This window comes from Sesamum indicum, linkage group LG8 (genome assembly GCF_000512975.1).
Source record: "Sesamum indicum cultivar Zhongzhi No. 13 linkage group LG8, S_indicum_v1.0, whole genome shotgun sequence".
Lineage (NCBI taxonomy): Eukaryota > Viridiplantae > Streptophyta > Magnoliopsida > Lamiales > Pedaliaceae > Sesamum > Sesamum indicum.
The window spans coordinates 12,353,293-12,380,650 of NC_026152.1; the positions used below are offsets into that span (position 1 = coordinate 12,353,293).

At 35.4% G+C, this 27,358-nt stretch overlaps 4 protein-coding genes across 4 annotated transcripts in view; 3 read left to right on the forward strand and 1 right to left on the reverse strand.

The window, feature by feature from the left end:
* The window catches only part of LOC105168379, a gene marked incomplete in the record, with an annotated part of 9,557 nt that extends 2,770 nt beyond the window's left edge, over positions 1-6,787 (forward strand). Inside the window, 2 exon segments of the mRNA XM_020695871.1 lie at positions 1,814-3,662; positions 6,061-6,787. Coding sequence (XP_020551530.1) covers positions 1,814-3,662; positions 6,061-6,476 — 2,265 coding nt within the window.
* On the forward strand, positions 7,545-14,976 carry LOC105168383 (ATP-dependent DNA helicase Q-like 5). Its single transcript, XM_011088444.2, is given in 20 exon segments — positions 7,545-8,702; positions 8,769-8,822; positions 9,068-9,180; positions 9,333-9,545; positions 9,639-9,717; positions 9,861-9,914; positions 10,031-10,105; positions 10,215-10,268; positions 10,710-10,754; positions 10,855-10,949; positions 11,034-11,163; positions 11,486-11,584; positions 11,847-11,902; positions 11,987-12,089; positions 12,358-12,486; positions 13,219-13,388; positions 13,809-13,833; positions 13,925-14,040; positions 14,447-14,589; positions 14,684-14,976. Coding segments are annotated over 19 exon segments (2,811 nt in total). The 5' UTR covers positions 7,545-7,589; the 3' UTR covers positions 14,535-14,589; positions 14,684-14,976.
* LOC105168382 (uncharacterized membrane protein YuiD) lies at positions 16,192-20,657 on the forward strand. Its single transcript, XM_011088443.2, has 5 exons — positions 16,192-16,543; positions 19,059-19,215; positions 19,711-19,761; positions 19,931-20,023; positions 20,336-20,657. Exons 1-5 carry the CDS (start codon positions 16,392-16,394, stop codon positions 20,414-20,416), a joined length of 534 nt encoding a protein of 177 aa, XP_011086745.1. The 5' UTR covers positions 16,192-16,391; the 3' UTR covers positions 20,417-20,657.
* On the reverse strand, positions 20,517-25,902 carry LOC105168380 (2,4-dichlorophenol 6-monooxygenase). The gene is made up of 11 exons (XM_011088441.2): positions 25,289-25,902; positions 25,063-25,145; positions 24,802-24,937; positions 23,585-24,075; positions 23,439-23,486; positions 23,051-23,225; positions 22,813-22,925; positions 22,215-22,311; positions 21,915-22,134; positions 21,459-21,615; positions 20,517-21,250 (listed from the first exon to the last, which is right to left on the reverse strand). The coding sequence occupies exons 1-11, from the start codon at positions 25,494-25,496 to the stop codon at positions 20,837-20,839; spliced, it is 2,142 nt and encodes a 713-aa protein (XP_011086743.1). The 5' UTR covers positions 25,497-25,902; the 3' UTR covers positions 20,517-20,836.

Genomic DNA, 27,358 nt, shown 5'->3' on the forward strand with positions numbered 1-27,358 from the left:
ATTTAATACTAAATTACATATTTGCCTTTTGATTAACTCTATCAAATGGATATACTGTGGTCAATAAATGCAAGAAGCCATAAAAGCTAATATCTAAATAATTGCAAAAATATAATCTCAAAATCTGTTGGATTGATTGATTTGGTCTAGTTTTTTATGGTTAAATCTTGTTTCATGTCTAAATAATTGAGGAAAAAAAACTAACCACTTGATAGGAGATTGTTGTTTCTTTTTTCTTTCCTCTTAGTTAATCTCACCATAAATTTTTCTTTAAGTTAAATCTTGCATCATATTAATAAAGGTGAATTAGTTAAATCTTGCATGATTATGATAATGATGAATTACATAAATGCAATTAAAATGAATAATATCAGATTTAGTCAAATTAAAAATTGCAAGAAACCTTCAAAACTATTCAGTCTTCTACAAAAGGTTTAGATGGATTATGTACTTATTTGTTTCATGATCCGTGGAGATTGCTTCTAAGATGGCGCCTTATTGCTATGCTGATACCAAAAGGACAATACTGATTTCTCCCTGTATCTATCTGAAAGTCTTGCCCTTACCTCAAAAGTCAAGGCTATCCACACATATACTCTCCTCATATATGGTGATTGTACTGTTAGTATGGAAATATATGAATGCATTCATTATCAGAAAGTAGTATTAATTGCTGATGATGATCTAAATTTTGCTAGGTGATATTACATAGAACGAGCCCTTAGTCTTTGTTAGAAGTGAATGCGATTGTCATTCCTCAGAGGGGGACTTGACTTGTGATTTAAGTAAATAAAGTTTTACCTATCAAGCTTGATCAGTTGTTGGAAAATAGTAAATGGAATAGGTAGTTTTCCCACCCCTTTCCTCTTATTACAATAATTAACATATCGCCTGATTAGTTTTAGGATAAGATTAGCTACTGTTTTGTTGGGTTTCTTGTGCATTATTGCGCTCTTACGTTTGAGCATATATAGTTTTTGAGTGCAATTGTCCCCTCAGAATTGAAATTCTGATGGTGACCTCCTGTATAGTGCCAAGCTGGTGATGGAACACACAACATAAACACTCCTTTACATTTTGATGTTCTTGGATGTTTATTCTTCAGATTCCGAGGATAAATTGTCTAGATGCCTCAGTATAATTCGTTTTACTTGGTAAAACTTTTGTGTTAAGCCATTTAACAAATCATTTCTATGCCCATCATTGTTATGATTTTCAATTGTACAAATCCTGAATGTAACTGAGGTTTGAGCTGCTGAAGGAACAGGATAAGAGTGGAAACTGCTTGTTGCCTTCATTATACTAAATGTAAATGGTTTCAAATCTGATAGTATCATGTTTTCGGTAAATATAAAATTCTGATGTACTTTGCATATTTCATAAATTAGATTGAACCAAGACTTTTGGTAGTTATAGATAGCACCCACCTTTTTAAATGAGTGCTGAGAGAGAAAAAAAATTAAGACTTGTGATTTTGTTCACGAAGAATTTAGACTCACATCTTCTACCAATATATGAGCAGTACTCTTAACCAGGATTGGATGAGCGCAACTGTCCACATCCTTTTCTATGCTGTTGATATTAGTCTTTAAATGTAACCATCTGGACTGGATAAACTACTATTTCATGGATTTGTGGAAAAAAACAAATTGATGACAGAAGTGCAGCATCTTTGTGTTAATAGGTGGTCTAACTTGCCAGATATGATGTGATTGCTGCTTTTGCCTGCAGCATGACTTATTTCTGCACCTTTTCTGAGTGATTTGACCATATTATTCATAAAGTCTCTTCTTTTTAATGTATTCATGTACAGGAGAGGAAGGGTCCTCAGGATATGTTCAGACCCCTATTATCCAGTGTCCCCAGTTCAACATTCTATGCAGGAAAAACGAATGCACCTCATCGTCCACTGACATCAAGAAATTCTTCTATAACAACTAGCAGTAATGCCAGTTCTGATCAAGGAACAAGCGGAGCAATTGAGCCTGAAGAAAGTGAGCAAAACCAGGAGGATGTGACCAGTGACTTTGTGAAGGGCCAATGTCCAACTATGGATGATGAAGTATTTGTCATGGATCAAGGTGATGCTGCAAACGGAGCTGTTGAGGACCGGATAATTGAGGAATCAACAAGTTGTCAGCATCGGGAAAATGAGAACCCATCTCTAGTTATTTCTCAGTTAGGCTTTGATGAGAGTAGCAGCCCACGTGAACTGGGCATAGTTCTGGCTTCTGCTGATGTAGTTTTGGATAGAAAAGATGGTTCTTCGGATGTTGATGACACTCCAGGTATGGAAGTATGCTCTAAATGCAATCGCAGGTTTCATTCAAGCGAATTATTAATGGAAGGAGAACTATGGCTTTGTCGGGAGTGTAAGAGTTTGGAAGTAAATTCAACTTTAATAACTCCAGAGAAAACACTGATGGTTGATAAGAACACTACAGGTCAGATTCTAGAGTATGGCACGTCCGAGATCTTGGACAAGTCTGCCTCGGTTCCACAATCATTAGAAGCTACCTGTTCTGGTGAAACAGGGACGGACCATCTTGACAACATTTCCAACCAGGATCAACTTAGTGAACCAAGCAAGGATCTTGCAATTTTGCTTATTGAGGAAGGGGATCTAACTCATGCCACCCAGCAAGACAATAATCACTCTGTGGATGGTGAAAGAGGCCATAAGGAATCACGGCAGTCTGGAATCTGTTCAAATTCAAAGGTTGATGTTTCAGAAGGAACAGGTATATCATTGCTACTGAAGAGATCAAGCAGCGACAGAGGACACATTGTTCAAAGCAGGAGTTTTACAGCAAGTAACATTAGTTATGATGATTTGTCCTATGTGAGGGACAGTGTAAATAGCATGAGAAGCTCCATTGGGCATACTAGTACATCTGTATCATCTTCTGTTGACCTGGGATCTTCTAGGCAGATGGAGACTCATATTCATCGGCAATCAAGTGGCGGAAAATCTGATATGGAAAACTACAGATATGAAACACCTGCAAAGCACAAGCGGTCCATCTCGTCTTTGTCTGGTGCTTCAAGTCATGTACCCCAGGCCCCAAGTGTAATACCAAGTTGTCTCGAAGATAGTTTTGAGATTGTAGCTGCCAACAAGGATAACCAAGTCCAGGTGGTGACATGTGCAGGTGCTTTTGAGCAATTACTGGCTTCTGAATGGACAGAAGCAGAAAGTACATGCACTGATGTAGAAAGCAATGTTACTTTTAAAACTGCCACAGAACCATCAAGCCATTTGACAAATTCCTGCACAGAAGATACTTCAGTGATGCCAAATTTGATGTCTGAAGAGCCAGCATCAGATGAGAATGGAGACAACTTCACAAAGAATTCCAGTAATTCAATGAATGGAGAAACATCAGCTGCACATTTAGAGACTTCTACTCAAAAGGAAGATGCCATGCAAAATTCATGCCTCGATGGGGTGGATGTTGCAGAAATTCCTGTTTCCAGCTCTTTGGGTGCTATTTCAGAAATGGAAATTGAGGATGCGGATGTCATGTCTGCTGACTCGCAATCTGATGTATATTCTACAAATTCAAAGAGCTGCATGAATGAATTACAGGAGCCTTCTGTTTCAGTGGCGTCCGACGATGCTATAATAACAGCTAACTCTATTCCTGCAAATGGTGTCCGTGGTATGTGCTCATACATTCTAAATTTTGAATATTCTGGTTTTAAAGTTTATGTTAGCAAATTTTCAACGGCATAACTGCTTTAATTGTTAACTGCAAGATTACTAATGTCATATTAGTATTCAAAATCAACAGAATAGAGCAAGGCCTTCTCAATCTGGCCTTCCTTCTAATTTTGTATGGTCATGAGGACTAGAGATGCTAATAAAGGCTGTGAATCTCTACAAATATTTTCACATAATTGTGATTAAATTGTTTTTCTATTTTTGGCTGCTCATTTTGTCTTACTGTATATGTGCTGTCTACAAAACTATTTTTCCGCATGGTTAAAGGTTGCGGTTGTATTGGTAGGTGTTGTTTCACATCTATTGTAGCGTTTGTGAAAAATTATTGAGCGATATTAAACAAACCCATTGTAGGATACTTGAAAAATTCTACAAATTTAATTCAGACTATATGATCAGTGGTAATAACACAAATTACTACTTATCAGTGTATTGTAAAAACTTTTAGGATAAATTACATCATTCTCTTGAGGTTAGGTCTAGTTACGGTTAGACCCCTTGTCATTAATGAACTTTAGGGAAAAGTTACTGTTAACGGAATCTGTAAAGTAATATTTTTGCGCTGCCTTTGTTTTGTAATGTGTGTATATATAGTAGGAGCTTGTGTTAGTTTGTTATAGTAGAAGGGTGCATGTGAAATGTGTTAGTTTGAGCATTTTATGTCTTGTTATGATTAGTATAAAGATTTCATAGTCATTGATTTAGTCCCTGATGCTTAGTTTATCATTTTCCATTACAAAATTATTGGTGGAATCATTAAATGTAATTCTCATATGATATGAAATTCATCAAACTGAAACATAATTTTTGACAGAGAATGACCATGAAGGAATAAAAAACTTCATCTAGTAATTTCTTGGTCCTTAACTCACATAAGTGAAACATCTCTGGAAGAATGTATAACACATATACATATATATCTATATTTAGGTTTCATAAAAATTATTTAAAACTCTAATTAAATTTAATATATATATTATTTCAATTAGAATATATTTCTTCATTATGAATTTAACTAGTTTGAATCAATTTAAAATATAATCTTGCTTAATTAAAAATGTAACAATTTTCTGTCTGACCTTGGTCATTTATCTAATTATATTAGTAATTTATATGCCAACATATGCATATAGAACGGCTTCAAAAGTAAAATACTTGAAGAGAAATAAGTCGAAGTTACCAACCCCTAAGTGAATAAGAAACATAAAGGTGACTTCGGCCAGGTAAGGGGACAGTGGTGAAAATTTAAGGGTTAAAATTGAAATATGGATTTCATCTATGCGGAAAATTTTGCTTTAAAGGTACTTTACGTTTTGTATTGGTGCTTGCAGTAAGCCAAAAGTCGATTATGATTAGAAAATAACTAGAATTATTTAAAGGTTAATTGAGTAACAAGAATTTCAGTTAAGATTGTAAAAATTTTAAAATTATCTTAAATTTCATTGTGTGATACACTACAACACATCAAAGATTAGGTTTAAGTATTAAAACACCCCCTTATGATAATACTTGATAATGTCATCTAAGACCGTCAACAACTAATGGCCTAAGGATTATCTGTAAGACGTCTTTGATGTCAAAGGTTTTTACTGCAATTTTCTGAACAGTAAGGGTGTAGTTAGACGTATTCCCAGAGTATGTTAATGTTATATCCACACTTTTATTGCACTAATTGTTAAAAGAATCAAGCATAATTTATCGTCAAACTTAGAATAGAGTCAGCGAATAATTTTATCAACAAATATGTATTCAATATACGGAAATATATCCATAAGTCTTATTACAAAGCAAAGTCTCTAGAAAATGGCATAGACTCCATTATGTGAATGATGTTCGAGCTATTCCAATATTACCGGATATTATCTACAATACTATCATTGTATTGGCATGGAGTATTATGGGATATATGAAGAATACATGTAAATACGGAGAATAATAGGTATCTTTTGATATTCCTTACCAGTCTGGTTTTGTAAAGGCAAAATTTTGAACTATGTTTGCTTTCACTTGTTATGTCATCAGTTTCTTATTTTTGTTTTACATGCATCTCCTTTTCTTCACTTTTTCCTCCTTCCATGCCATGTTACCTTGCCATGCAGCTTCAGTATTAGTGAATTTTCACAATTCATGCTGTACATCACTTTGATGAATAAGTTGAGCAATGAGCCAGCGTGTTGCTTGAAGGCATTCTGCATGCAAATTTAGCGTTCTTTTATCATTTTCTTGTACTTCAAGTAAAATTTTATGGCAAAAGATATATGAAAAATTGCTGTTAACTTTATGTTTTATCTTCCTGTCCAAATCTTGGGATCTTTAACTTTTATTTCTAACCTCAGAAGAACCTACCATCATGTTAGAAGATGTGGGTGGAACAAAGTCGAGAAGCTTAACTCTTGAAGAAGCAACAGACGCAATCCTCTTCTGCAGCTCCATTGTCCACAACCTGGCATATGAAGCGGCAAATATCGCAATAGATAAAGAGAACCCACCGGTGGAAGTTTTACGACCAACAATGACATTTGCCGGCAAATCCAATCCTGACAGAAGAGACATTCGTTCAAGAACTCTGGGAAAACGTTACTCCAAATCCCAAAAAGCTCGACAAAGAAGACAGGAACCTGATACCAAACCTCCTCCCGTCACCGCTGAAACCAACGAGAAATCCACTCCTCGCATCGTCAGGTCCCCTACTAAGGTTGATACCGTGAATCCTCCGAAGCTGGAATCCAAGTGTAACTGCATAATCATGTAGCCTTCCGAACCCCTGGAATTTACGGTGGTTCAGGCGGGAGACGGTAATGTGTGTTTGTTTTTGTTGGTCCAGATTTGTTTTGTAAGAAATATATATATATATATGATTTTAGAGACAATCCCTTGTAAATTTGTAATTCATATTAGGCTGATGATAGAAGAGAGGCAATTTGAGGGTTGCTTGGCTTCTCCTCTCTGCCATATTCTTGTTAGTCTTTGTTGTTATTCTCATTTTGATAAAAAGAGCAAGTGGTGAAATTTTTTGTTTCTGATGCTACAGGAAAAATGCATTCAGATAATGATTCTTCTTCTCATTATTGTAATTGTTGTGGCAGATGCATTTGGAATTACTTGTATTATTATTATTATTGTTCTTGTGATGGTATTTTTTCCCCTTTCGCGGAGTATAAGAAACGTGTGATGACATGCGACTTTGAATTCCATTCTTTAGCCTGTTGATAGGAGCAGAGGGTTTCAATTCTCTATTCCAATTCTCATTACAAACATCAATATTGTTTATATTTTTTTTGTGTAATTACATATATATTTAAATAAATTATTTTAGTTTTTGACTGTTATAGGTGATTTATGTAATTTTGTAAAAAGTAGGGATGATTTATGTAGGTGGGACATTCTCATTTAACTATTTACGTAAAGGAATATAATTGCATCATTTTTATTTTTAAGTCGAGATGTCTTTAAATAAATATATAATAATCATACCCCATCTTTGATGCCTAATTTTCTTAATTTATTATTTATACTAATACTAATATAAAAATAAAACGTATTTTTCTTAAATGGTAGCTTTATATTAATTTTTTATATTTATTGTTAATATTTTTAAATTAATATTATTTATTTTAAAATATAATATATTATTTATATATTTTATTTTTATTTATAATATATTTTAAAATATAAAAAATTATTTATGTGCGGCTATTGCTTGATATATATACGGACAACTTAATACCACAGCTAAATTAAATAAAAGAAGAAAAATATATTTTCAAGTCAAAATGACGAAAACACCCTTATGCGCCTTAGCGAACCTTTGGCGGGAAAATCATCTATACACACACAGTTCACACACTGCTCTACTCCCCACCCCATGGAGTCCGATTCAGACTCCGACGGCTCTCACATCTCCGCCACGCCACCTACTTCTCCGTCCATCGCCACTGGCTTTTCGCCTACGAAGCTGCTTCGGGCCGCCGATCTTCTCTCCTCCACCAAATCGAGAACCAAAACCTCAGCTTCCACCTCAACCAATTCAAGGACCATTTTGCAGCCCAATATCTCCAAGAAAAACGCTAAACCGCCTCCTGGAACAGACGCAGTCGGACCCCAACCGCAAAAGACCCTCCCAGTCCTCTCTAATTTGCCTTTCCAAATCAAGAAATCAGCGAACGAAGATGGCAAGAATGCCCCTGATGGGCTTCTTCATGGTGGCCACTGCGCCTCAAAGTTCGCGTCTTTCTTGAAGGTTCAAAATAAGAATCTCAACTTTGAGGCTGACAATTCAGTTCAGATGAAAAGCGAGGCGTCGGTTGAAAGTGCTGGTTTGGGAGAGGTCGTCAAGGATGAGGTTGTTGGTACAGGGCTTATGGTGAAAAAGCTGAGGAAAAATCTTGGTTTGATTGGAGGTAATGATTCTGATGTGCTGACAGTTAAGAGGGCCAAATGTGTTAGTGAAGGGAATTTCGTGAAGCTTAACATCAATGGCTATGGGAGGAAAAAGTTTACATTTAAGAATAAAAAAACGGGCTTCAGTTCATCAAATAGGCGTCAGAAGTATCATAAAAGTAGTAAGGGAAGTGCCGGAGGTGGACGCGATGAAAGTGGTGTTTTAGATGAAGAGGGTTTGGTTGTGGATATTGGAAAGGGACGGGAAAGATCGAAATTTGATGCTGAGTTGATTGAAGAGGCTGTGATGAGGGTGAGAAATGAGGCATCGGACGAGAATTTGCTGAAATTATTGAAGTTGACGCATGGTTATGATTCATTTAGGGACGGTCAGTTAGAGGCTATAAAGATGGTGCTTTCTAGGAAATCGACAATGCTTGTCTTGCCAACAGGTGCTGGCAAGTCATTATGTTATCAGTTACCAGCACTGGTGTTGCCAGGACTTACACTCGTGGTGAGCCCTTTAGTAGCTTTGATGATTGATCAGCGTGCAGCAGTCAGGTTGCTTTTTTCCTGGTGTCTTAAGTGTGTGCTTTGAGTTTCTTTTTGCTTGTTCTTTTTTCTTAATTCTTTTAACTAACTCTCTGTATTTGTTGTTGTTTAGACAGCAGAAGAGGCTTCTGAAACACTCCGGTTGCTGCAAGAAGGAGTGATAAAGGTTCTTTTATGTCTTTACCTCTTTGGTCGCCCCTGAACCTTTCTCCAATTCTGTTTTTAGTTATATCAGCCACAATGCCATCAGACTTTATAACCACAACATTAGAATTTGACAAATTGGTGTTGCTGGACTGTTTGCAACCAATAAGCTATTCTCTAAACTTTGGATGGACTTCTTTTTGCCAGAACCTTTGAATATATTCCAAAAAGCTAATATATCTTACTTTCTTTCATTTCATGTCCCAGGTCCTTTTTGTTTCGCCGGAAAGGTTTCTGAATGCAGAATTTATTTCCATCTTTTCTCACCCTTCGCCATTATCTCTTGTGGTTGTTGATGAAGCCCACTGCGTATCAGAGTGGTGAGTGCTTCTCGAAAAATTTTCTCCTTTGCTTTTCAAATTTATCTTTCCTTTACTTGTTTAGCACCCTTCACTAATGTTGTTGTTGGCCGACCATTCTTCATCAGAAAACTTGAACTACATTTTTCTCAAATACTGAAATATGTTGGCAGGTCACATAATTTTCGACCTTCATATATGAGGCTTAGAGCCTCCTTGCTCCGTGGTAAGCTTAATGCAGGATGCATTCTTGCAATGACTGCAACTGCAACCAAAAAAACATTGTGTGATGTAATGCATGCTTTAGACATTCCTCCAGCAAATCTTATCCAGTCAGCCAAATTGAGGGATAATCTGCATCTGTCAGTTTCTATAAGTGGGAACAGGTATGTGTGTGCATACTCAAGCTAATTAATGGTCTAGTCCCTTAAGCCTCCCCTAAAGTCTGAAAATATCTCTATGTTTCAACAACTTTGCAGAATGAAAGATTTGATGGCACTGCTTAAATCTTCACCTTTTTTGAGTATCAAAAGCATTATCATCTATTGTAAATTCCAGGTGTACTTTTCCCACCATTAATATCACATATATGTGACTCTGGTTTTTGATTTTTAAATTGGCGACTTAGCTCAGGGATATTTATTTACTTGTTATGAATATTAACTTTCATTTAACATTTTATCCTTCATTTTGGTCTATAGTCTGAAACTGACATGATAAGCAAGCATCTCTGTGATAACAATATCTCCGCAAAGGTTAGTGTTGCATTTGCATGCTTCATTCAGTTGAAAGATCAAGCTGTTTTTATCTTGAGATTTTCCCTCATTTGCATATGTGGCATCGAAATAAAAGTACTATTCTTTTTGTTCAGAGTTACCATAGTGGAATTCCTGCAAAAGATAGAAGTCGTGTACAGGATTTATTTTGTGCAAACAGGATTAGAGTGGTAAGAAGTTGGTCTGTTTATCTTTTTTACAGTTTGGCCTCCTGTGCATTAACTTCTTCAATTTTCTGGTATATGAACCAATTTGGTTTATTCTTTTCTGTTTCTAAAGGTTGTTGCAACTGTAGCATTTGGTATGGGACTTGATAAAAGCGATGTTGGAGCTGTAAGTGAACTTTCCTTTCTTCTATTTGCATATCTTTGGATTACTTCACCAATATGGGCACAATTGTATTAAAGTAAATAATTTCAATAAACCATGCACTAACTTTAAACTTCACCACATATGACGTGCAATTCTTCAGACTCAATGAACTACTTGTAAAATAGTTCAAAGAACGATATCAGGAATTCTTTGAGCAATCAAACCAAGTATCTAATAGCATGCAGATATTGAGAAAGTCTTTATATTAGATGAGGAACTTCTCCATTATGTGTAGATAACTCATTGGCCAGAAAGACTTGCTACCCCAATCTGTAGCAACTCTTACATTGATACAACTATTAGCTGTTTGTCTTTGTTACATTTCTCAGGATAAACTTGCTTTTTTCTTTTATATCCACATTTATGAAAATTTCTTCTAATCTTTCCTAATGCTTTTCTCAGGTTATTCATTATAGCTTACCAGAAAGTTTAGAAGAGTATGTTCAGGTAAAAAAAATCCCATGTGCAATTGTCTCCGACTGATTCAGTTGAATGGTGAATTTTATTTCAAGCTGCTAAAAATAGATGTACCATCTTGTCAATTCAGGAAATTGGTCGTGCTGGGCGTGATGGTAGATTGTCTTATTGCCATCTTCTTTTTGATGATGCCATATATTTCAAGCTTCGTAGTTTGATGCACAGGTAATTGATTAGACCATTTTGAGGTCTGTTCTCCCTTCTTCATAGCTAAATATCTAGATTGTACTAACATGTTCTGCTTCTCAGCGATGGTGTGGATGAATATGCCGTCAACAAGTTACTCTGTCAAGTCTTTATGAGCGACGGACTTTCAACTGAAGGAATTTGTTCAATGGTTAAAGAATCAGCATGTCGTAAATTTGACATGAAAGAAGAGGTCCTTCACTAGCTGCTTTTGCTTCAAGTTTTAAATGCTTCTTGATTTAGAAGTCTGAATTTTCCCAGTCAAATCTTTGTCTAGACACCTGCATATTGACCTAGAAGCCACTTTTTTCCGGATAATGGGAAATTGTTTATTTCTCTAGCGAACCAGTTCCTTTTGCTGATTCTAGGTTGTTTTTCGAAAATGATAAATTTTGGAACAATGACATTTGGGTTTGCCAATACCTCAGATACAAAAAGTGATGCATAAACTTGACCGGCTATTTCTAGTGAGCTTAATCTTATTATGTTGACTCTCACTTTTTCTCGGTGTATAGGTAATTCTAACGATTCTCACACAGTTGGAGTTGGGTGAAGTTCAGTACATTAATTTGCTTCCACAGATAAATGTAACTTGCACTTTAAATTTTCATCAGGTGAGTAACTTAAACTTTTGCAAAAGTTACCATGTGGAACATATTTGTATTTTCATGCCTTTTGTCTAGTATTTTAGTTTAGGAGAGGTAGTTACCCATTTCTGCAGTTACTTTTACAAATAGGTATCCTGCTTTGGTAACATATGATCTGCATGACGGAATAGCAAGTCAACATGATTACAGTTAATGCTAACATGTTGACTTGTCTGCCTTCTAATTCAAATTTGTTCTGCCTGGAATCTTGATGAACTTCCTACTGCAGACTCCGCCTCCATTGCTTGCAGCTAAAGATACTGTGGTTGCGGCAATTTTCAAGAAGTGAGAACTATTACTCGGCTCCTACTGACAAATCAAGCTGTTAATTATCCAAATTTGTTTACATAAGCATGCTTTATAAGACAGGTCCGAGATGAAAGATGGGCAGTATGTGTTTCACATTCCATCGGTTGCAAATAGCATCAAGATGCAGCCTATTGACATGTCAAATCACTTGCAGAGTCTAAAGGTTAGTGTGATTGTCTTGTTCCAGTCCTTCCATTGTTTCACTAATATAGCTAGATTAGCATAATAATGATCTGCATCATCCCTAGTTCTTGCAAACAATGTAACAAGGATTATTCTGTGATATATTCTCCTATTGTTGTACCCGAGTATCTCACCAGTTGTATTATACCTAGACCATATTTTATAGATCATGTAATAATAAACTTACTATGTTCACTTTTATTGTAAATTTAGATTCATCATTGACAGGATCAATTTTCTTTGGTCAGTTGAAGGGGGAAATCACATATGAGTTGCAAGATCAGGCGTTTTGTTATACAATTTTGAAAGGCCCAAAGGATATTTGTTCTTTAGCAGCGCAGTTGACAAAGTGGCTTGGCGAGGTTGAAACTTGTAAGGTGATTGCCCTTTTTCATGCTATTGGTTGGCTTCCATTCTTCCTTCTATCTTTTTCTTTTTTTCCGCTTTATTTTCTATTTATCCTTGAGTAGCTATTTGGTTCTGCGGTGCTAAAACTGAAGTTTCTAGAATTAACATGCGTTTTGTTTGTTTTCATTTCTTCTCTTCCCCTATCAAAAGATAGCGAATACTATCCCCAAGGTTTGCCTATGTCTTTACTAGTCATATTTTTCAGTGTGTTTTAACTTATTTTTATTTATCTTACCTAATACCAAACCAAACACATTAATCAGAAACTCCAAGAAGCACACAATTATCTGTCTTTCAAAAATAAAGAAAATTACCTTAGACATAGAACCAAACAAAGCCTAAATGTTTCGTGTAGTGTGTGAATTATAATGCTTTAAAGGGCTTTCTCATGGTTCTATCCTGCCATACCACTGTTTATTCCTATTCTATGACCTCCATCTCTGTGTTATCATAGATTAAGACACTCAAAAGAATCCCCAGATTCCATTTGGTTCTCTACTTACTATAATGCTCACAAGACTTCGTTGAAATCCTATCTGCTGCCCTTCTAGCAAATGACAATTGGCTGATAATGCATATGAAAAATTTCTTACCACTTTCCCCTTTGCCAGTGCTAGCTTACCATATTTGCCTATCATGTTCTAATTTTTATAATTTTATTAAGTTGCAATATATAGTCACATGCAATTGCCTTTATATAGGTCCGAAAAGTAGATGAGGTGTTTAATGCTGCAACCTTTGCTGCGAAAGTGTGTGATAATGCACATGGTTGCCGCAAGGATCAACATACACCTTGTTTGCAAAAGAAGATTCTCGAGTACTTCAACAGGGATGATGATGTTGGTGTGGCTGTTCAGACGGATCAAAACAGGTTCTGGATTTAGTAAAAACTTCAGCAATATTTAAGCCAGTTCAATTCTTTGCAGTAGAGCTTTCCATGTGTAAGCACCCAATGACATTTATAACCTTGTTATAACTGAACAGATCAAGTATGGAACTCCTTGTGAATTTATTGAACATGAAAAACTGAAATAAGCATGATTTTTGTATTCTTTTGTGCTTCATTTACATGTCATGCTAAAAATCAATATCACTGTTATGCACCTCAGCTGTTCAGAGAAATTGTATCAGTATTATTCAACCTCCACAATGATGGACTACTATAAGTTAGTAATACTTTAGCTGGCGATTTGCAATTAAGCATGTTTATGTTGTATCAAGAAGCCTGCTTCCAGAAACATATTTGGGCTGTTGTATCATTGAATTAATGTAGACATGTTTCATGTTGCAGTCCATTTTTGCGGGCAGATATAAAGGTAGAGATCCATAAGTTTGCATCCTCGTTCGTTCTTGAAGGAAACTTTATTAGACAAGGTTGTAACTATTCATCCTCCGTTAATGGATTAGGTTTTTCTCCAAAGCAACTCACAGGCGAAATTCACTCCAAGGGCGGTTGCGAGAATACTGCACGGACTTTCCAGTCCAGCCTTTCCTGCTGCTACTTGGTCAAGGACTCATTTTTGGTAATTCTGGGGAAAATTCATAAACTTTTTTATTATATTTTTTGAGAATATTTTCTTTTATTGTCTCTGATAGATAGAAATTGTTGTGAGCTTAATTAGACTAATGCAATTAGACGGAACCTTGTTTCTTCAGTTTGACAAAATAGGCTGACAGTTTTCTGTTCAACTTAAATTTCGTTCGGTGTCTGTCAAGTTCACTTTTACTTTCTCAAATCTCGACAGTCCTATTTTATAATCGGCATGCATGAAATCCACACTGCATGTATCTTCAGTACTACATGTGCGTGATTCCTCCCAAGTATTTCTGATATTTGTGGGATATAAGCCCTCCACCACCCTCTGGATCTCTACTATTCCATAGCTCATGAATTCTTTCAAGTGAAGCAAAAACCAACTGAATTTTCAGGGGAAGATATGCGCATATGGATTTCAGAACAGTAATGGAAGCAGCAAAGCTAGAGCTAATAAATTTTGTGGGAAAGGATGTGAACTAAGCATCCTTTTCGCAGGTGTGTATGCCGAGTATAACACCATTGCTGAAGAATCACGGTAAACCTTTCTTGCCTCAACCTCATATCTCCGATGTAATCATCCTTTGCTTGGAATCAAGTCACTTAATCTCGTTTTGCTGTCTTTCTTTCAGCACGAACATACATACTTGGCACTAGCCACTCTGACTGCTCGTCCATCACAAAGTTTTCCATTATGTGTATAACCAATTACCAGTCACATGGATGTAAATATGATTGCACCTTGTGCATAGCAAAGAAAGCTTGTACCTTTTTCACCATATTAGCCCTGTCTTTGTTGCTGAAGGTGACAAGCAAGGTAATGTGAAAATAATGTTTCATCCGAAGTCAAACGGCTATTTACAATTTCTGTATTTTTCAAATCGAACCATTGCTTTCATTCAAGATCAACAATATTCTTATTCTATGTCCCAATCTTTTTGTTTGCGTGTTGTAGTGAATAAATGTGATGTATTGAAACTCTTTTAAATTATAAAAACTCAAATATTTAAAATGTATAATCAACTCAATATATACTTCTAACATGTTCCATACACTTCCTTTTTTAACTGTAAATATTCTTTAATTTGGCAGAATTTTTAGTTATATATTTAATTGCAAACATATTTTGATTGGCATCCATTATAACATGAATTTTAGTTGTAAACTAGTAATAAATTTAAATTTTTGAATATATTTTGATATTATTATCAATATTATTGTATTTTTCATGTTACATCAAAGATTATATGTAAGTCATTGTCTGCCTCACAAACGAAATTCCTACTATTATTTGTAATTAAACAGTAACTTATGTTAGTTAATGTGAATATTAAAAGACAATTCATTTTATTTCTTTTTAAATGTTGATAAATTATGATGTTAGAAGACAATTAAAATATAAGGATACACAATATTATAATAATATAAAACATTGAGGGAATATTTGCTGCAATATTTCTTCTATTTTTCTCAACTTAATCTATGATTTTTTTCATGTAATTAATTAAAATTACAATATTTTTTTTAATTCTTTTGTAAAGTTACATAAATAAAAGAAATTGCATACTGATTTTTCTCAAGAATGAAATATTACTAGAATAAAGTAGCAAAAAACGTGAATCAATCAAAATATCATAATAGAAAAAGAAAAGTAAATAATCAAATTTGGTAAGGGGATTGAATTTTAGAACGAGAGATCTTCTATCGCACTTTAATGTTTGCATTATTATAACATCAATATATAATTTATTGATATTTATTTTATAATTTAAAAATAAAATATTCGAAAGTGAGATAGAAAGATCTTTATCTATATTACTATAACAAAAAAGGCTAAACAACAAGTAATGATATCATCGCATTTTTTTTTAAATTAAATAATTATAATTACATTTTTTTTAATAGAAGTGATTTTACAATGTTTTAACATCACTACAAACTACACTAATTTTTTTATTATATTAATAATAGCTTAAACTGATTTTTTTATTTATTTATTTTTATTAATAATATATTTTAAATTATAAAAAATTATTTATTATACAGACGGGCCGGTTAATTAGTATGTAAAAGAAAGGTATATTGAGTTGTGGTGACAAGAAAATATTAGTTTGTTGACCGTTTGTTTAGTTGACACACACACACACACACTAAAATCTCTTTTTGCTTCCTAACCAATAACATTGACACTGATTCTGCCTCCTTTACCTTCCATTTCTACGTTAATCTTTGACTGAAGAAAGCAGATGTTTTGGGCCCGGAAAAGAAAAAAGGAAAAGTGTTGAGACAGAATTTTCTGTTTGTAAAAATCGAGGAAAGTGGATAACAAAGAATCGAAGAATGGTGAGGGGTGATTTGGGGGATCCCATGAGAAAGGCGACTGAGACGGCGACAACCTCGTATCCTAGCTCGTCGTTTTTCTGGAATTATCCCTTGATCTCTGCCCTTTTTGCCTTTGCTATTGCCCAGGCCTCTAAGTTCTTAAATTCCTGGTATGCTTCTTCTCCTTCATCCATCTCTGTGTGTGTGTGTGTGTTGTGTTTGATTAATTCTAGTGGGTTTTCTTTTTTAAATTCAAGAAACTTGGGATGATAGTCTGTAATTGCTATGATCTTGCAGACTACGCGTATGTGTGTGTGTGATATATATATATATATATATATAGAGAGAGAGAGAGAGAGAGAGAGAGATATTATAATTTCGAATGGGATTTGTTTGTTTCAAAGAATATTGTTATCGTGGTCTGCAAATCGATGATCTTAATTCAAATAGGATTCATTTGTTTCAAAGAATATTATAATCATGGTCTGCAAAGTGATGATCTTGCTTATCTGGCAAGGTGTTTAAATATAAACTTTTCTGGATCATATTTTTTTGGCTGAAAATGCAATTAAGAATAGGATTGCTTATTATATGGTACGGAAGAATTTTGTTGCTATTATAATCATGTTAATAGTAGGTAATAGTTTCGAAATTATTTGTCAGGTTTCTCATAGTACGTCATCATGATCCCATCTCTGTTTAGCTTAGATTAAGTCCATGTGATCCTTGCTGGGAAGTGTAAACTAGTTGAGGTTAATAAAATTCTAAAGAGGCCTAGGATTAGAATTCTGAATGAACCTGAATTTTCCAGCTCCAAAATGATTGCAGGCGTGTGAATCCAAGCAAGTCAGATGTAGTTCGATCAAGGGTAGTACTTAAGCCTATCAAGGCATCGCTAGAGATCCCAATGAATAGGTAGTTGGAGAGAATTGTGAAAAAGGTACAGTAAACATCAGATACCTGCTAAGTGTAAGAGTGGTGGTACTTGTTGTGGGCATGTAAATATGTTGATCATGAGGGTTTGTGTTAAATATAAAGGGCTTCTGAGTTTAAGTCATGTATATCCAGACAAGTTAAAAAAACTGTGTGAATCTGCAGAGTGTTTGGTTCTGCAGAGTGTTTGGTCTAATAATTTCACTTGGAAGGCAAATATGTATTTACCATAGTTAATGGTAATGGCCCTTCATTGAGTCCTGCTCCTTGAGGACTGAGGACCAAAGAAGTACCACGTATGTAGGGTGTCCACTAGGGGATAATCTAGTGGTTTTGTGCTCAAGATTTCCTATTGAAAGTCTTGAAATCACATCTTGAGTGTGTGTGTGTGTGAGTGGGGATGGGGATGGGTGCGTGTGTAAAAGGGAAAAAAAGAGTATGTAGGTTCGTAATATGATGCTTTATTATCAAGAAAGCTGTATACTCTAATTTTTTATACAAGGCACATATTTCTTCAGCACAATTTCTAATTATAATATCAGCTTTTTGTTCATGGGAAAGCATGGGACTATAACCCTATATATTTGGTACTTCTTTGGTCCTTTTTCAGAATTACAGTAATGTAGGAGAACTTAATGGTGTAGGGCTTCTTTAGCTCAATTTCTAATTAGAATATAAGCTTGTGTACATAGGAAGTCATCAGATTGTTGACCATTTATATCCAGTACTTCTTTGGTTCTGTTTTAGATACAATGGCATCAAGGGACTTAATGGTGTCGGGCCTCGACCCTCGACTAATGTAAATTCGTATTTGTCCTCCTTATCAAAATGTTATTTCCAAACACCACACAGGATCTGTGCATTTTTAGCTGCTCGGGTCTACATGATCTGAAGCTGGAAACCCTCTAAATATAACGAAAACCCTCGTGGTTGTACATGATGGACATCCACATGTGTTTGAATACTACATATACCATTGCTATTACACCTAGCAGGTATGTGACATTTCATTTACGACTTTTACATTTCTGTCCAACTATCTAAATCACCTCGTTTAATTTAAGTATCCAGAACTTTTGCTGGGATCCCGGCAACCTCGATCCTTAGATAACACTCCGATAGACTTAGATGCTACCCGTAATTGAACTACCTTTGATTTGTGTGAACATACACGATCAGATTGGGATTTAGTATTTTGAAATTTTGTTGTTTTATCGACTAGAGTTATCCATCGATGCATACATTCACAGAGAATATTAACAGCTACCTGACCGCACCTTTAAGATCTTGGCACAAGTTCAAATGGATTGAACAAATATTTGTGCATTTCTGGTGGATCTTGAATAGCACGGCACATCAAAATGCAGGTCTACATCTATTTGCTTTTTCAATTATTCCTCATCCGGAAGCCTTGAGGATTGAGGTAGGGATGGTTTAATCATTTACAAATTGATTTGGATAAACAATATTTTATGGGTCCCAACCGCCTACCGCTTCCTTTCCTACACGCATGGTAAACGAAAGGGACAACCCCTGAAGTTTAGGAATGTTATAGAAAAACCCTCCAATTTAAAAAATTACACTATGTCGCACATTACAACGAAATCTGCAGTAAAGTATGACACTAGGGGGTATCTGTAATTTGTGAAAGAGAGGGGCTTTTCTATAATAACCCTAAACTTCAAAGCTGCAGGAACTAATGCATGCAGATTGTGACCTATAGAAAGCCTTAATACTATAATGCTCCGGCAGGTATAAGGAAAACCATTGGGATCTGAAGCAACTCACTGGATCCGGTGGTATGCCATCATCCCATTCAGCAACAGTTACAGCTCTTGCAGTGGCTGTTGGTCTGCAAGAGGGTTTTGGAGGATCACTATTTGCGACCGCATTAATCTTGGCATGTGTGGTAAGATCTACACATTTAGTTATGACGTTGTAGTTTTATTAATCCTGTAACCATGTTGACTCATTGTGTGCTTGCTATTAGAAACATGTTTGATACGACATTTCTCGTTTTTATCAGTTGTCGGAACACTAATCTGTCGAACAAGTGATACTAATCAACATCAATTTGTGGGATGGCAAGTGGTTTTAGTAGATATTTCAATCCATTTGTCTTGATTGGAATTTATCTGAAATTGGCAATGCTAGGAAGTATGGACAATCTGATACTTGTGACTCAGTTCTCAATTACTTCAACAGAATTTTCTGGGAAAAAAGCAAATTCCTGTACCAATAATTCCTGTGAAAGCATAGGGAGTCAATTTGTTTTCAAGAAAGTGGTTTTTGTTAACTGTTTAGTAATTACTTGTCAACCTTCCAGCCTGAGACATTGCCATGTTGTCCTTGGTTTCGTAGCGTTTTTTACAGCTGAATTACTTACATTATCAACTTGTGGCAGGTGATGTATGATGCAACGGGTGTAAGATTACATGCCGGACGCCAAGCAGAGGTTTGTAGTTCCCACTGCTGTTTGTAGAAGCATGTCTAAATGCACAAGCATCTTCCATCCTTCCTCTGAAAATTGCCAAAAATTTAAGCACACACTCAGCAAAGAGTAGAAGCGAGCCTTCCCATTTATGTATGTTAAGGGAACATCTAACAAAGTGAATTTGTTTCAGGTTCTGAATCAAATTTTGTTTGAACTTCCAGCTGAGCATCCTCTTGCTGAAAGCAGACCTCTGCGTGAACTTCTCGGTCATACTCCTACTCAGGTTCAACTTTGTACTTTGAAAGTGCAATAAATTTGAAAGTATTTTTTATATTGAAATTTTAGTTTCTTAGTCTCTATCTGGCAAATGGAACAACTTTTGACATTCAAAATCACTACTTGCAATAGTTCGAAATCAGGGTGTCTTTACATCACGATGTTCTCACATGGTGTAATCATGACCATTCCATGTGCGGAACCTTGGTTTAAGAAAGTTATTTCCATCTGAACTTCATCTAATCCTAAGGTGTCAGGCTTAGGCTCTTCATAGTAACTGGGATTGCTTATCTCTGAAATTTTTGGTTTCTGACATCAGGTGGTTGTTGGTGCTCTACTAGGACTCATTACAGCAGCAATTATAAAGTTGATCAGCGGCCCCGATGTCCAAACCTCATAGTTTCACATATCGTCACCAGCATTGTGATTTAGATACATATATAATCAGTACCATAGATGTAGATTCTAGATACAGCTTATCAGCTTTTTGGTCCAAACTGTTCAGAAAATGGTGCCAGCTTCCCAAGTCCCATCGTATTAGATTATGTCTTCTATGTATGAGAAGGGCAAGTTAGTATAAAGGAGCATTTCTGGATTTTCAGTATCTAACGTAAATAGCAAAATCAGTTTTAGTAAGAAAACAATATTGTATTTAAGTGTCTCCAGTTTTGCAGTCTGAGATTAAATTCAATCAACAAATCAGTGGATTACTATCTAGTAACCATGAACATGTTATCATCTTGCTGTACTACTACTGGCAGAAAAAGTTTATGAATGTTGTAATAATAATAAATGTCTTCCTTTGGAAATATATATTTCACTATGTGGGGCTGGACTCTAATCCCAGTACAGCAGAAAAAACTTTCTTTAGAACCAAATGAGGATTGTTCTTGATTCCGGTCTTTGCCCGCCAACCAATGTGCTCATCAGGCCTCACTAAAATGGCTCCTCTATCCGTCATCTGACAGAGATCCCACCACGACGGTGAAGTAGGACAACTCTTAGCTTCGATCACGTCTATAAAATTCGTCCAAGGAAAAAGTGCTTTTTTGCTGTTGACTACTCCTCCTGTTGATTTTTGTTGCCACATTATGCATACTTTAAGTGGAATTTTAAATTCCTCAGCCACCTTAAATGCAGCTCGGGCTAGCTGATAGGACTCTTCTACTGGCGCTATAATAAGAACAAACTCGACATTATCCACAGATACAAGGTCCAGAGTAGAGAAGGCGTCCTGTGATAAAAAGATGAAAAAATCTGAGAAATAATATACAAAATTACAGGAGAAAACAAAGGGGATAGGAAGGGGGGGGTGGTGGAAGAGTCTCTTAGCGACCCTCCTGCCCTTCACAATGATTTCCTAGTTGTTGATAGACTGAAGCTAAGTGTTACATGAAATATCCATGAACTGGAACAAAAAAGCGGGGCGCAAGCAGAGAGACCTTATTCAGGAGTTCTGATAATGCTCGAATTTGCATATGAGGCAGTCTAGATCCAGGGTCTGAAGAGGGAATATAGTCCCTCCTACGTCCAGTTGGTGTTTCTTGTGGTGCACCCGACAAACTATCACCATCAGATACTAGCGCTCCTTTAGAATACCTGACATAAAGACTTGGAGATTAAACTCATCATGAAATACCATTTGTACCTTAAGCAGTTACAATTGAAGGAAAAATTCTCCATTGTGGAAGAATAGAGATATATTTGAGAAATTCAAACTTAAAACCATGAAAGGTCAGCATTCACTAAAGACACATTAACAATCAGAAAAATATTGCATGTGGTTGATCGTCTCAAAGGTGTTCCAGACTTGACTGGCATAATGCAAAGTAGGTTTTTTACTCCTAAGATAAATAGATAAGTTTAAGGCTGCAACTATAGTGAATGTCGTGAGGCACCTGAACCCTAAGTCCTCGGCAGGGAACTGGAGCTGAAGGCTTTTCCCTTCTTCAAATATCTGTCTTAGTCTAGAAAGCCTTGACGATCCAAGAGGATTATTTTCATTCAGAAGATAATTGGAAAGCTGCATACGGCCTATACTAAATATTCCATCCAAAATAGTCCTTTGTAGACCAGACGGTAATATGGAACCAAAAGTATCGTTTATAGCGCGATGTACTGTAAATAAAGGAAAAAAGGTTTAGGTAACTAACAGAGTGATGCAAGAAAAACTTCAACTTTGAAGTTCATCGATTTACCTGAATTAGCAATCCTGGGATCAAGACCAAGAGCAGCAGGAACTGCCATTGCAGCTTTAAAATTTTGGACACTTAGTGCTGTATTAAAGAGAGCAATCTGACAAGTTTCAGGAATTCACATAAGGCAACTGTCATTGTTTTGAAAATTTAAGGGCGGGTTGGTTTCATTTTCTACTATTTTAGAGATCACACCTCAATTGTTTTTACCACCTTCCAACAAAGTAATGCTTAGTTCTAGTTCGCTTAATTCTAAACTTTCATTTTCACCATCCAATAAATAGATTTGACATAAAGTAGGTGATGAACCCAACTTTTCTTAAAAGCTCAACTCAAAATATTAAATATTAAATGCAAATACAATAGAAAAAGAAAAAAAAAAAAAAAATTTAGCATGAGATGTGTAAACAATATTTTTCAACATTTCCAACATAATAAGCCAATTACATTTTGATTTCCAACATGGAAACCAAGTGAAAGTAAATTTAACCCTGGAAATCTTGAAAATGCTGGCGTTATAAATGAATGCTAGAAATAAGACCAAACAGGCCCTAATATAGTAGTGATGTGTTGATTTTAGCACAAACTACACGAGCAATACCTGCCTACGCTCTGTTTCATAAGTGGAAAGAATTGACGGTGGTGCGATTCCCTTGAGTACGGAAGCCAACTTCCAGGCAAGATTATGGACATCCTGAATGCCAGTATTCATACCTCAAAAATGTAATGAAGAATCCTAAGTTACACCTACTAGAATGTTCCAGGATTAAAAAAAAAAAAACTGACTATCAGCAACTTGCAAAAGGAGAACTATTTCAATAACAAGAATAAGTCCATACCAAAACCACCAGCAGGGGGGAAGCGATGAGCAGCATCACCAGCAAGTATTATTCTGTTGTTACCGGCTAAGAATGTCTCAGCAACTTCAGCATGCATCACCCAAGGCTTAACATCCAGCACATTTATGTCTGCAAGCTCTCGGCCGACCAGTTTGAAGATTAATTGTTCACACATCTAACAAAAATCAAATTCTTTATGAGAACAATTACAAGATTAATTTACAACTCTTAATGGCATCCATGCTGGAAACAGGTTTAGTAAGAGTACATTAACCATTGCAAAACATTTTAACCATAAACCAAATACCGTACTTGGCAAATAAATTCAATTTCATCAGAAAATTTAAGTCATGCTAGTGAGAACTAAGCTGCAGAGCTAGGAGATTACCCCGGGGTTAAAATCTTCAAACTTCTGCTGGGGTGGATAGAAAGGTACCTGCATAAGATTGATGATGCTGGAAATTGTAAGTTTCTGGTAAACTAACAGCATGAAATAATTCATGTGCGTCAAAATAGAGCCCTGAATGTTAGCACCTGCAATACAAATTCCCCTTGCTTTGGATCATGAGCAACAAGAACACCTGTGGCTTCAGTATTAAAGATAAAAAACAGCATTCCTGGTCTCTCTTTTATCAAGTATTGCCCAAGGTCCTGGCTCATAAAATGTACACTAACAAGCTTTTGCAAGTCCTGCTCGCCACTCATGGCTGTTCCCATTAGTTTTCTCACTGTACTTCCTGCACCATCTGTACCGACAACGAAATTACATAGGAAATCTTTCCTTACATGCTTTCCTTCCCCTGTTACATGTGCAGTCACAGTTATACCATTTTCTGTAACATTGATAGATTTGCACTCATGCCCCAATAATATCTCCTTCTCTGCAAGCTTGCAGTCAGCAGAGTTCATTAACCCATCACTTCTGATATGAAAACCAATGTCCTCGAGCTGTTCAATTAGCAACCTCATAAGTTTGTACTGTGAAAAGTGTGCAACAGAAACTGGGCTGACAATATGGTCAAAATCTGCACATAACAGAAGTTGCACCGGTAAAAGACGATCTAAAAGCCAATAATAGACCTACTCCATAGAGGTTTTGGGCTTTGTCAAATTATAAATCACAAAAGAACATAATCAACTTAAGAAACAGGAACAGGCAGAAATCTCACACTTCACGATATAAAGCAAGGGAAAAGAACATAATAAAGAACCCTTTGCTTCTTATATGAAACCTACACTTGAGCTGTCTAATTAGCACCCTCATAAGTTTATACTGTGAAAAGTGGGCAACAGTAACGGGGCACACAATCCGGTCAAAATCAGTATATACCAGAATTTGCGACAGAAGATAAAACCTAAAAGCTACTGATAGACTTGCTCTAAGAGTTATTGAGCTTTGTTAAAATATCAACCACAAAGAAGGAACAGATTAAATTATATAAACCTGAAAACAAAGAAATTGTTCCGCACCGAAGGAAAACGAACAGAAAGACAAATTATGTGAAAGATCAAAATTCTATATTTTATATCCTTCCTAACCTTTTGCTAAAACTAAAAAGCCCTACATTCCACTAAGGTATAGGATAGCATTCTTTTCTTGCCTTGTATATTCTGTGTATAGATAGGACTTCAAGAAAAGACCTTTCGCATTTTCAAGATTGACTTCAAGTTCTCCACATAATAGTACATTTTGAATATCACCCTAAGGGACTCCAATTTTCTCCACACTCAAGATTGCAAGTTGTAATCACCTTGAGGTTGCATATGATCAACAGAACCCAGAACTGGACCAGTGAGCGAAGTACAATATATGAACTTCCTCCATAAATCCACCGGCGGCTGATACCTCAGAATTTCATCACCCAGGCCATTTAACTTCCGAAATACCTGACATGAATTATCTACTAAAAAAATATGTCCTACTTTAATGAATGAAACCTCAACATCTTCCAAGAAAAAACATATTTGCATCAACAGCTCCAAACTAATAAATAAAAGAAAAATGAAAAAACCTCCATCGACCGATTGTTGATGAAATGAGCTTGAGGGTGCCTCGAGAAAGCACTGCTTTTCTCCAGAACTGCACATTTTACCCCTGCGGAGCACCGTAACAACAAAAATTGAACATCATTGCCATAGGAGAATTTCCCATGAAACCCCAAAACTTAAATACTAACTTAATCAGTCAACCAAACTAAAAAAAAATCCTTTCTTTCCCATTACACATACAAATTTTACCTAGTTTAGTCAAGAAAATAGAGAGAACGAGGCCAACCGGTCCTGCACCGACGATCAAGACTGGTAATACCGAATTTTGGCCGTTGATTCCATCGTAATAGTCCGACAAGAATCTCCTCTGAAGGTAGGAACTGCATAGAAGTACATTGTTTCTTGTTCCGCTGCGGTAGAGTCCACGAAACCTCCTCGTGATCCCCAGAAATCCCATTACAGAATGAGGCTTCACGGCGGCAAAAAGCAGTGCAAGGAACGTCCACAAGGAATTCGATTTCAGGAATGTTTTTCTCCACTACTCACGCACTATCTTGGTTTCTCTTTCTCTCTTGTTCAGCACAATAGGGTTTCTTCTCTCTTCTCCAACACCATTTCCAGCTAAAAATTCAATCTTTAGGAAAGATTAATCAGTTATTGAACTCACCTAACTCCAATTTCACCAGAAACCCTGGATTCTGCAGAGTACAGACTCCTTAATCCACCAAGAACACAGTATATACAGCAGAATTAATGGAAATGCCTCTTCAAAGTTCAGTTCTTCAAAGAGAAATTATGGCTAATTGGCTCTGGCTCTCTCACAACCCTTCAAAACTGAAGTTCTCGTAGCTATGGCTCTCTCTCACCCTTTTTCTTTTTTCTTTTTTTTTAAATAGTTAATAAATATTGTGTTAAAAAATAGTTAATAAATATTATTGTGGAGGTGTACTAATTGAAAGTGAATAGTATTTGTAAAATAAAAAATAAATAAAAATCAAATTTTGTAATATTTGGATTAGAAAAAATATAATAGTAATGATAATATATCAAGTTATATTTTTAAAATTATCACTTAATATATATTTTTTTTACGATTTTAAAATTATTACTTGATATCTTGTATTAATATTATTTTTTTTTAGTGTGTTTTTCCTCAAATACTATTTAATTACGTTTTTTACGAACACTACGAACTTCTAATTCTACACATCTCAGCCTTTAGAATAATATTTATTAACTATTAAAAACTAATTTTAATTATTAAAATTCTATTATTAAATCAGAATTATACCTACATCTGTATAGTATGATTCCAACTTACAATCTCTCAAAATCAAAAGATATTTATTAATTTTCATACCTAAAATTTATTTAAATTTTGATTATTATTTCATTATGATGTTTATTTAGATGAATGTGCAATTTATTAATTTATTAAATCTATTTCTTCCACATTGTTAATAATGTGTTAATTTTTTTTCAATCTTAAACAAAAGTGTATAATTGATTATTTGTTTTTCTATATCTTACGTTTAATTGAAAACTTAATTGATAACATTATTATAATTTTTTATGTTGAATAATATTAAGTTTTTCATTTTAAAAAATTTAATTTCAAATTTTAAAGTTAAAAAGATAAAACATTTTATTAAATTCAAAATAATAATTTTAATTAAAATAATATTATTTTCTCTACTAAAGCTCAAACCAGAATCCGATTTCTGATGTCGTGTTACGATAACATGAGCTTTTAGAAAGTGGGAATTAGGTAGGAAAAGTTATGCATTGGATTGTGCCATGTCCAACATATAACATAACAAGAAACGTGTTCCCCTACCCACCAAACAATATTTTAGCCCAACGTATGTACTTGGAAAACATTTATTCCTTGTATTACTTTTTGACGTGGGGACTCCCCTTAAACCCCTTTGAAATTACTAAAGAGTCCCAAAAATTATGTTAATAGCTTAAATGGCCTTTGATTTGTGTATCCTTAGTGATTCGGGTCGAGGTAATCACTATTCAACGACTTGGAGGTAATTCGATGATAAACTGGTGATGACTTAAAAATGTTTTGAATTATGAATTTTGATGAATATCTCGACTTGGATGAGTAAGGCTGACATGCACACAATGCGCTAAACTAATTAAGGTGACTTCAAGTTAAAATTCTTTGATTCTTAAGTTAAATTTGAGCTTAAAACTATGGGGTCGCAGAATACGATCTGATAGTAGTAAATATATACATCTCAAATGACCCTCTATATATTTATAGAAGCTTATGTGTTAGAAATTATACGGGTCACGTGTCCAATAGAA

Excerpts from the sequence above, each read along its gene's own strand:
- LOC105168382 (XM_011088443.2), top strand. The coding sequence starts at position 16,392 with ATGGTGAGGGGTGATTTGGGGGATCCCATGAGAAAGGCGACTGAGACG. Across the intron at positions 16,544-19,058 it reads TCTAAGTTCTTAAATTCCTG|GTATAAGGAAAACCATTGGG; the intron begins GTATGCTTCTTC and ends ATGCTCCGGCAG. Across the intron at positions 20,024-20,335 it reads TCGGTCATACTCCTACTCAG|GTGGTTGTTGGTGCTCTACT; the intron begins GTTCAACTTTGT and ends TTCTGACATCAG.
- LOC105168380 (XM_011088441.2), bottom strand. The coding sequence starts at position 25,496 with ATGGGATTTCTGGGGATCACGAGGAGGTTTCGTGGACTCTACCGCAGC. Across the intron at positions 24,938-25,062 it reads TCAACAATCGGTCGATGGAG|GTATTTCGGAAGTTAAATGG; the intron begins GTTTTTTCATTT and ends AATTCATGTCAG. Across the intron at positions 22,312-22,812 it reads ATGAAACAGAGCGTAGGCAG|ATTGCTCTCTTTAATACAGC; the intron begins GTATTGCTCGTG and ends GAAACTTGTCAG.